This window comes from Podarcis filfolensis (assembly GCF_964270895.1).
Source record: "Podarcis filfolensis genome assembly, chromosome: 4".
NCBI classification, from domain to species: Eukaryota; Metazoa; Chordata; class Lepidosauria; order Squamata; family Lacertidae; genus Podarcis; species Podarcis filfolensis.
In genome coordinates this window covers 88,608,688-88,619,427 of record NC_139607.1, presented here as the reverse complement: position 1 = coordinate 88,619,427, position 10,740 = coordinate 88,608,688, and the positions used below count along the sequence as shown (strand labels likewise).

The 10,740-nt window shown below is 45.2% G+C and overlaps 1 protein-coding gene across 11 annotated transcripts in view; it reads left to right on the top strand.

Annotated features, from left to right (window-relative positions):
* Window positions 1-10,740, top strand: part of FAT3 (FAT atypical cadherin 3) — a 455,041-nt gene that overhangs the window by 368,656 nt on the left and 75,645 nt on the right. For all 11 annotated transcript variants that reach the window (XM_083609369.1, XM_083609376.1, XM_083609374.1 and 8 more), the window contains 2 exons: window positions 8,568-8,764; window positions 9,968-10,121. In XM_083609369.1, coding sequence (XP_083465495.1) covers window positions 8,568-8,764; window positions 9,968-10,121 — 351 coding nt within the window. The remainder of the gene's footprint in view (window positions 1-8,567; window positions 8,765-9,967; window positions 10,122-10,740) is intronic.

The window sequence follows — 10,740 nt, the reverse complement described above, 5'->3', positions numbered from 1 at the left end:
ATTTGGCCCTGACAGCCGTGAGTAAGTGGAGCTGCCTTACACTGGAGCAGATTATTGGTCCATCTAACCCAGTATTGTCTCCTCTGACTGTCATTAGTTCTCTAAGGTTTTGTGGGCAGGGAGCTTTCCTCTTCCTGAAATCCCTTTTTCACTGGAGAAGCCAGGCGTTGAATTTGAGACCTTCTGCACCCAGCCATGTGTTCTGTCGCCAAACTGAATTCTGCCCATTGAGCCAGTCACCGTGCCTCAAACAATAATCTTATCTCACAGGCTTTCTGTGAAGATAAAAACAAAAATGACTGACCGCCTTGAGCATTTGTGGGCAGCTGTAGGGACTGAGTTGAATTACTTAAGAGAATATTCCACGTGCTTATGGGAATGACCTTTGGGTAGTGTGGGCCCATGATTGTGGAATAGCTTCACATCTTGCATGAGATGGCGGCAGATAAGCAGGGGCTGCCGGGGTTGCGTTTGCCGTCCGCTCAAACAAGATGTATCCAAACATGACCGTGACCGTACAGCTTGGAAGCAGAGAAAAACAATGAAGCTTTCAGGACGGGTGGAAATGTTACTATCCCGCTAAAACATCTGCTTGTCCTCGTTAAGCAGGTATCATTTCATGCCAAGTAAGAGCCACGTTGTGTGCATTTAAATGCCAACCCATAATGAGACTCCTTAAGCCCCTTCTGCTGTGGTAATAGAGATACCGGGGTGTGTGTGCGCTATGCTGCAGTCCTGTGCACACTTATTCATGTGTAAGATCCACACATTACAGTTGCTGTAGGAGATACCAGTTTTGCACATTAGCAAATTACGATAGTTAGTCCCAAATGCATCTGAGTACTCTTTGTTCCCTGGTGTTTGGAGATACGTGTAAAGCCAGTTTTAGGAATACAGTCTCTCTCTCTCATGTTTAATCATCCCGATCTCCTAATGAAGTAATCCTTTGAACTTACTGCAAAGAGGAATTCGTGCCACGCTGAGGTTTCCCTTAAATATCAAAATAAACAGAGAGCTGCCCTAAGTCTCCCGGTCCATGCAGAGGATTAGATTTCAAGTCTCATTTTAATAGACGAGCCCACAGTTTTGGGGGCTGAGTCTCCAGTTCTCATTGCTGTCAGTGAATTCCAATTTTAAAACTCTTGTCTCCCAAAGTGCATCAACAGGCATGAAGCACCGATCGGCATGGATTTGTGACGGTGTATGTTCAAAGTATTGCTGCCTTCAAGGGATTTAATTCATTCCTGACTATCTCCCCCCAACACCCCCACCAAAAGGAAAGTGAAACGTTATTTGGTGTGAAAGTAAAATCTTCTACACTCATAAATCTCTCTATATTTATGTATTATCATCACCGCACAATTAACTTTTAATTTTCAGACTAGAGATAAGGGAGAGTCACACTGTGGCCAAAGCACAGAATTGCCAGTTAGATGCATATGAAGTGGGAATTGCAGGAAGGAAGGGTGCTTTGGAAATGGAAGCACATTTCCTAAGAACTCATAGCGTGGTTCCTGCTGCAAATCCAGCAGAAAGAAGCCGTATCTGTGAAGCACAACTTGTTCAGAAGACCTGGGTGAATGGAAAGGTATATCACCTGGCACCAATGGCATCAAAAAGACCATAAAGATGGGGCCAAGTGAGCCTCTTCACAACTGTGGTGCCACTGCTGAAAAGGCCCTGTTCTAACTCGCAACAGGGCCTCGGATCTTAAGCTTTAGATAGATTTCTATGAAGTGTTATCCTCCATAGCACAAATATTTACACATGAGGGAGGGAACAGTAAGCAATGAGGTCAAAGGAAAATGCAATTTGAGTGATTATTATTATTATTATTATTATTATTATTATTATTAAAATTTGTATACCACCCTTTATCTGAATATCACAGGACAGTTTACAACATAAAAATAAAAAATGAGAACACAAAATTCATAATAAAAAAACAATAACCCCCTCTCCCACGAACACATTTAAAAGGACATAGAATGTTAATCAGCCGATTCAATTAGATCTTGAATGTATGCAAAAATAAGCACAGGGACCCATGACAGCAGCAGTAATGAGTGTTTTCACTATGACACAGCTGGCCCTCTGGAAATTGTGCTGTTAAGTCACCAGTTCCAGTGCACAGCACAAGACAATTACAGATTAACCCGTTTTGGTTAACTTTCCTGTAGCCAGTGCATCCTGCTGGATTTGTGCACATCATTGTGGGTGCGCCTAGGTACGTGCACAACCTTATAAGGAAGCCTTCTGTGAACCATGTTGTGGACATGAAAAGCCAGCAGCTACCTCCGTGATCTGACCCAATCAGAGAAATAAATAGCTGCCCTCTGGCTGTGTGTACAACCCAGTTCCTACCATCCTTTATCCACAAGGGTGCGGATCTGCTACATACATAAACACTTGGAGGAATTTGACATTGTGATCTTCTTTCTTGTGACTATGGGTTGAAGCTGGATGCCTTCACATGACATACTCAAGACCTGTCCAATAGCAGCTTGGCAAACATTGCTCATGAATTTTCAGAAGATCATAGATCAGCAGTAGTTTATAGGCTTATCCACATTTATCTTTTGCCCTGCTCTTTCCAGGCCAAGTGTCTGAGTGTTGTTGTTTTTTGCCCTGAGCTTTCCCTGGAGAAACCAGCTCTCTAAAGCTGATTCAGAGCAAACGTCAATTCAGGTTTTCAGTGGATTGACGTTTGCTCCGATTGAGCTTTGTGGAGTGGGTTTTCATGGGGGAAATTCCAGAGCAAAAGAAAAGGGTGCTTGGATACAGAGCTTTAAATTGTGGACCATGCCTGGAAAGAGCGGAGGAAAGTTAAGTGCAGATAAGTCCTGTATCTTGTGGAGCATATTCATACGTAACAATCTGCTGTCGATTTTTACCCTTGATTTACAGTTGACTTGAATTCATCTGATTAAATGTAACCAAGCTATGGTTTCCTTCTTCAGAGTAGACCAATATGAACTCAAGCCTAAGATGTGCTAGCACAGAAGGAGTGTAAATAGGAACACAGAAAGCTCCCTAGTACAGAGTCAGACCATCAGTTCAGCTAGATTAGGATTTACTACAGTAGGGCTGTAGTCCTTCCAAATGTTGCTCAGCTACAGTTCTCATCATCTTTGACTATTGGCCCTGCTGGCTGGGGCTGATGGGACCCAGCATCCAGCAACATCTAGAGAGCCTCAGGTTCCCCACCGCGGTGTACAAGAACAAGTAACAGCTTTGCTGGGTTTCAGACATGGCCCTTTCCGAGCTCTGTGTAGAGATGTCAGGGATTGAACCTGCATCCTCCTGTGTGTTAAAACATATGCTCTACAGCTGAACTACATCTTTTCCCATCAGTTACCGTTGTGTCATTTATTGAGATACAAATTCTAGAAAACGAATATCATGGGCATTTCACTCCATTTGTTTCCGAGCATATTCAGCAATTTTGGTGGCACTGTGGATTTTTAAAGGTTTAACTTAACACTTGGAGGTTTTTAGAAATTATTTCCACCGGTAGCCCCGCCCCAAAGTGAGCTCACTCTGCGAGCTGGAACATTCCACTGGGATCAGTTCAAGTGTTTGGCTTTCCTTTGCCAATGCCATTCTGTCACTCCGAGGCTCGAAAGGCTGGTCTGTAAATACAATCATGCACGAACCATTTACTTCACGAAGTCTCCGCGAGCAAGCGGATCGCTGAACCCAGAGGTGAGGGAGAGGGGATAATTAATGTGAACAGTGTTTGTTGTGCTCTGAGCAGTCTTTTAGATCTGCCCTCAAAGGGAAGGCAGTGGTTACCTGCAAGATGTGGACAATCCATCTTGAGCTAGAAATGTAAAATCATACAGACGTCTACTCTGCTCTCAAGAGATCTCAGCGCTTTTTGGAAGAATGCTTTCATTCACTTCAGCGTTTTGCTGTAGGCTTCCCTCTGTCTGAGTAACAAACTACTCCTGCTGTTAGTAGGTGATCCACAGTTCCTGAGCTCCTTGATGCTAATGATCTGTGAATCATCATTTTGCCATTATTGGAATTAATAATGGGCCAAATTATTACAATATTGCAACGTCTGTAGAATTATGTTTTCACACTCTCCACCCACCACGTGTGTCCTAAGAGGCCTGGACATGCGCTGCCTCAGACATTTCAGTCAGTATAATGCCCAGAACACAGTGAAAGGAAAACAGTTCTACCTGTATCTGAAGAAGTGTGCATGCACACGAAAGCTCATGCCAATAACAAACTTAGTTGGTCTCTAAGGTGCTACTAAGGGACGCGGGTGGCGCTGTGGGTTAAACCACAGAGCCTAGGGCTTGCCGATCAGAAGGTCGGCGGTTCGAATCCCCACGACGGGGTGAGCTCCCGTTGCTCGGTCCCTGCTCCTGCCAACCTAGCAGTTCGAAAGCACGTCAAAGTGCAAGTAGATAAATAGGTACCGCTCTGGGGGGAAGGGAAACAGCGTTTACGTGCGCTGCTCTGGTTCGCCAGAAGTGGCTTAGTCATGCTGGCCACATGACCCGGAAGCTGTACGCTGGCTCCCTCGGCCAATAAAGCGAGATGAGCGCCGCAACCCCAGAGTCGGTCACAACTGGACCTAACGGTCAGGGGTCCCTTTACGTTTAAGGTGCTACTGGAAGGAATTTTTTAATTTAGTTCTACCTGAGAAAGAGCACTATTCAACCAAGATGCTGATTCTAGCCAATTCAGACATGAAGAAGCAGAAAGTATGAGGGGATGGAGAAGAAATTCTATTCAGTTCACATTTAAAGGAGAATGTACCTCGTTCGTACTTTCCAAGCAATACGCACAGCAGCTTTCCATGATTTTGGACAGGTCCCTCTCAACTCCACCTGGAGACACTGGAATCATAGACTTGTAGAGTTGGAAGGGACCACAGGGGTCATCTAGTCCAACCCCCTGCAACGCAGGAATCTTTTTGCCCAACGTAGGGCTCAAACCCACGACCCTGAGGTTTAGAGTCTCATGCTCTACCGGCTGAGCTATCCCAGGCAAAAGCATGCTGGCATCAGTGGAGATTGAGCCTTCGACCTTCCATGTGCTCAGGAGATGAGCTATGGCCCGTCTTCAGCCTTTTTTATATATTTATAATTTAGACTGTATTCAGTTTTAAGTTAGCACTCACAGCAAGAATTCATGCGATCACACAGCCTCTGCCTCTTAAACTTACTTTGCATGTGGCTCGCCAAAATGTGCTTGAAAGATTTCATTTCTGATCTGCATATTCCCTTTCATCTCGCTGAGCTCTGAAGTATGCTTTGCAACATTTGCTGAGGAGGGAAGGTTTGGATGGGGATGTTATTCAACCATGCAGTAAACAAAAACAAACGAGAGAGAAAAGTGCATATTTTTCTTGTCTCGAGGCCTTTGGGGAAAGTTGGGGTGCTGGGGTTTTTTGGGAGCGAACGCTTAGATGTTGTGATGCCCAAGCAGAATGTAGGAAGAAAAACTGCGGGTGGATTTTTAAAATTAGCCATTAACATTTGCAGCCAGGAGCCTTCGGTTGCAAAAAATCTACAATGAAAAATGAATTAATTAGAGCGCCCTTAAGATGCTGAACCTGCCTTAAATATGTTGATGGGGAGAGCTAATTAATCACTACAGAACGAGGTCTGCAGGAAAGCATACATAGAACTTTGCGGGGGGCGGGGAGAAAATATATCTGTGTACTTCCCCCGCTCCCTTTAATCCCAAGAATATTTAAACTATTGTACAGTTAAGGCTCATTTATTTGTGTTACATCTTTGTTGAGTGTGATTCAGAAGTTCAGGGAGAGACCATGTTACACATCAGAATGCAGAGGGATTGTTGCATGGCTGAACGCAGCCGCCTGGTAGGAAAGTTCGCTACACATGGATGCCCTGATATTTGTTTCATGTGTGAGAAAGAACCACAGGCAAATGCGAGAGCATCTGCTTTACATACCAAATGTCCCAGGTTCGAATCCTGGCAGTTCCAGGTAGGGCCGAGAAACGGCCCCATCAGAAACCTTGGAAATCTGCTGCTGTGGAGTTGAATTAGTTAAGAGATCTGACTTAGTGCAAGGCATTTATTTATTTATTGGCATTATTTGCACCAATTTTAAAAGGAACATGATGCTCCATATAGGCCAGGCCTATATAACATGTGATTACCAGGCCGCATAGCAGTGTAGAGTTGGAAGGGACCCCAAGAGTCATCTATTCCAACCCCCTGCAATGCAGGAATCTCAGCAAAAACATCCATGGCAGATGGCCATCCAGCCTTTGCTAAAAAACCTCCAAGGAAGGAGACCCCACAACCTCCCGAGGGAGACCGTCCCACTGTCGAACAACTCTTACTGTCAGAAAGTTCTTCCTGATGTTTAGTCAGAATCTCATTCTTGTAATTTGAAGTCAGGCAGGATGATGTCAGCTAAAGGCATCCAGACTGGTGCCTTATTCGAGGTATATTCCACAACATGTTCTTCACATAATAATAATAATAATAATAATAATAATAATAATAATAATAATTTATTATTTGCAGCCCGCCCATCTGGCTGGGCTTCCCCAGCCATTCTGGGCGGCTTCCAACAAAGATTAAAAATACATTAAAATGTCACACATTAAAAACTTCCCTGAACAGGGCTGCCTTCAGATGTCTTCTAAATGTTAGGTAGTTGTTTATCTCTTTGACATCTGATGGGAGGGCATTCCACAGGGCGGATGCCACTACCGAGAAGGCCCTCTGTCTGGTTCACTGTAACCTCACTTCTCACATAGCAGACCTTGTCGAACAGCTCTTACAATGTTTGCCACCCCCACCATTGTCGCTGCTGTTGTGCAGTCCTGGGCAGCCAACAAATTACTGGTGCTTTATCGGGCTCCTAGTGGACTTTCGTAAATGGCTGTTGCACCATGTTTGCTTCACAAGGTGAGCAGGACCAGCGAGACTGCGTCTCTGTTGTAACAAGATCTGACCTGATTTCCTGGTGCCTTACGCTGGGAGTAAGCTCCATTGAACTCAGTGGAACGGAGCAGACATCACAATGCTTGTACTGTTGATAACAGAGGTCTCCCTTGCCCAGTGCACTGTCTCCGAGTATGGCTAGCCAGGTGCCCCAGGGAAATTCATGAGCAAGCAATAGCCATGTTGAAGGTGATTACTGCACGGAACAAACTGGCAAATGTAACATTTTAAGCGGAAACATAAATAACCGCTGGAAACGTTAATGGCCATCCACCAGGACTGTTTTGGCAATGCTTTTAATTCCCCGTATCCCCTAGTGTGTGAAATGGTCTGATTTTCCTCTTGGACGATAGCTGGGGACAAGCGTTCTGACTTGATTTAGTTGCCATGCAGTGTAATGATGCAGAAAAGTAATATCGCCGGGTTCGGTGTCACAGTTTCAGCGTAATAGAAAGCTGATTGGCTTCATCCCTTCTCCTGGCTGCCTTTTCCTCTTGTATAAATTCGATCTAATTGCCGGCCTTATCTTAAGCTGCTCCTTAAACGACCCCTCGTTAGGTCTACTTAAGGCACATGTGTCTTTGTGTGTTCTGCGGACTACAAAACACGCACACGCACACAACAAAAATTGTAATGAAAATAGAAACAACACTGCGGTGTGATAAAAGCTTTCATTAGACGATTCCTTAATGGAAACCTGCTGCACTCCCTTGATTGCATAATCAAGAGCTAATGAAATTGTCTTGGTAACAAGAGTGAGGGGGTTGTAGTACATCCTCTCTTGAGACTGGAGTGGAAAGACAGTCGTGCCGTCGTGAAGAGGAGGCTATTGATTGTTCACAGTTTGAGTCTGATTGCCCTTAACGCAAGCTAAACAACGGGATCATCTCAAAACTTTATTATTATTGTTTCCGTGAAAGTTACCAGTTTTGACTTGTGGGAGATACAAGCACCACGTGCAGCTTTTGGAGTAGCCGCAGAAGACAGAGGACCACAGTTAGCCAAATATGTATCAGGAGGCTAAAGCAAAGCTGACCACCTGTACTGTTTTGCTAGTGTCAGCGCTGGAAAGATTTTGTGAAATTGGGAGGGTTGGGTGCAGGTGAGGAGGCAAGTAAAATAAAACCAAAGTCAGCTCCTTCTCTTGATGAAAGCCATTCAAGGTTGGAACACACCTCCAGGCTTTCACTTTTTATGAGACTTCCCACAAACGGGAACAATATAAGGTAAAGGGACCCCTGACCATTAGGTCTAGTCATGGCTGACTCTGGGGTTGCGGCGCTCATCTCGCTTTATTGGCCGAGGGAGCCGGCGTACAGCTTCCGGGTCATGTGGCCAGCATGACTAAGCCGCTTCTGGCGAACCAGAGCAGTGCACAGAAACACTGTTTATCTTCCCCCAGAGTGGTACCTGTTTATCTACTTGCACTTTGATGTGCTTTCGAACTACTAGGTTGGCAGGAGCAGGGACCGAGCAACGGGAGCTCACCCCATCGTGGGGATTCAAACCGCCGACCTTCTGATCGGCAAGTCCTAGGCTCTGTGGTTTAACCCACAGCGCCACCCGCGTCCCGGGGGAACAATATATGTGGCTCTAATAACAGTTATTGTCTCTTTCCACAGGAGGAAATCCCAAAGGGAAGTTCGCGCTTGGCATGGTTCAGAATGAATGGAAGGTTTATGTCAAGAGACCATTAGATCGGGAAGAACAGGATGTCTACCTTCTGAATATTACAGCGACTGATGGACTATTTGTAACACAGAGTGCTGTGGAAGTGATTGTCACAGATGTTAATGACAACAGCCCTGTCTGCGATCAGGTTGGTTGGCACTTTAATTTTTTAAACAAAATTAAAAATAGAGTGTTGTTGTCTAGGTTTATATATCACACCTTCCCATTGGCAAATTTAAATTGGCCAGTGAAATGTCTGGACAAAGTTAAAACAATGCAGTACAAAATTGTACCAGATAAGGAGCATCACAAAGACCAGGGGTGTATATAGGTGCTTCTCCATATGTTGACCACAACTCAGACATACATCATTTTATTTGTATGTCACCTTTCCAGAGCTAAAACCAAGCTCAAGGCAGCTTACAACATGACAGCATTTACATAATTACAAATGTAGCAAAAGTAGTCATGAACGATAAATAAAGCATGCCAAAAAGTTCGACCATATTGAACAATTTCCATATAAATCGTAAAATCTGAAAATAAAGATAAAGTAGTACCTTGGTAGTTGAACGGCTTGGGTCCCAAACAAATCAGCTCCTGAACGCCACAATCCCAGAAGTGAGTGTTCTGGTTTGTGAACGTTTTTCAGAAGCCGAACATCCAACACGACTTCTGCAGCTTCCAATTGAGTGCAGGAAGCTCCTGCAGCCAATCAGAAGCCGTGCCTTGGTTTTTGAACCGCTTTGGATGTTGAACAGAGTCCCGGAACGGATTAAATTTGAGAACCAAGGTACAACTGTACACAAATTAGTATGCCCCCTCACCAACGAAAAGCCCTCAACAATACCAGTAGCAGCCTCTACTTTTGTAGCTGGAGTCAGTCCGGGCCCCACCCTCCCAGGCCAAGTGAAAAAAAGGCCTGGAAAACAGGGAATAGGTCTTCTAGGACTCACAGCCAAGATGGTCTTCTATCATCCCTGAGTATCCACTTAATTTATACCGGAAAGCTTGGGTTTGTATTTTCTGTACCTTGTTCTTTTGCAAGTCCAGTGCTGAGATATCCATGAGATAATGATAAATTGGAAATCTGAAGCTGGCATTGGCCCACCTAGCTCAGTATTGTTTACACGGGCTGGCAGCAGCTCCCTGGCGTCTCTGGCAGGGGACATTCCCAGCCCTACCTGGAGATGCCGGGAATTGAACCTGGAACCTTCAGTGTGTAAAGCAGATACTGTGCTGCTGAGCTATGGCCCCTCATTGTGCAAAAGCCATCTCTTTTCTAAAACCATACATACAGTTTCGTTCACAACAGCAATCACCTTCTGTCGTTTTGGGTTTTGGTCCTCAGGTCACATATATGGCATTGTTTCCTGAGGACATTCCACCCAACAGAGTCATCCTTAAAATGGGCGCCAAAGACGCGGACATCGGATCCAATGGGGAAATTCGTTACTCGCTGTACGGCCCTGGGAACAACAAGTTTTTCTTGGAACCAGAAAGTGGTAAGATGAAAATAGTCTTCACTGCTGGTTTAATGTTGGAATGATGGCTCTCTCTGTATGGTCTGCATGTCACGCTGAGGAGTTTAATGCTAGATTACTGCTGAGCCATAGAAATGTGCGCTGCAGATTCTCATAAAAGAAGTTGTGTAAATTGTTCTGGAAGAGGGTGTGGTTACGTCTGTCTTTCTTGAAGAAGGAGCAGAAGAAAATTGTTAGGACTGATGCTGCTTTGAAAGGTAAGGCAGTATCCCTTTGTTAAATGTCTGGCGAAGAGAAGCGGAAGGAAGGACTGCTGGGTTGGGCTGCAATTTACCCCCCCCCCCGGGGGGAGCCCCCACTGGTCCGATTGGCCAGCTGAGCCCTCCCCCAGGAGGAGGCCCACCCAAAAGCCCACCAGACTGGCCAGTCACCGGTAGGCACACAGCCAGACCCCTGCCCCCCTCGCCAGATTGCTGCAAGGCCTCAAAACCGCCCACCATCAAGGTAAGCGGACTTGTTAAATAGAAGGAAAACGGGGGTGACCATTAGAGCAGAGCTTTCCAAACTGTGTGTTCCCGTGCTCTTCCTGGGGCTGGAAAAGGGTTAGTTTATACTCCGGTTTGCGAGTAAAACTGAATTA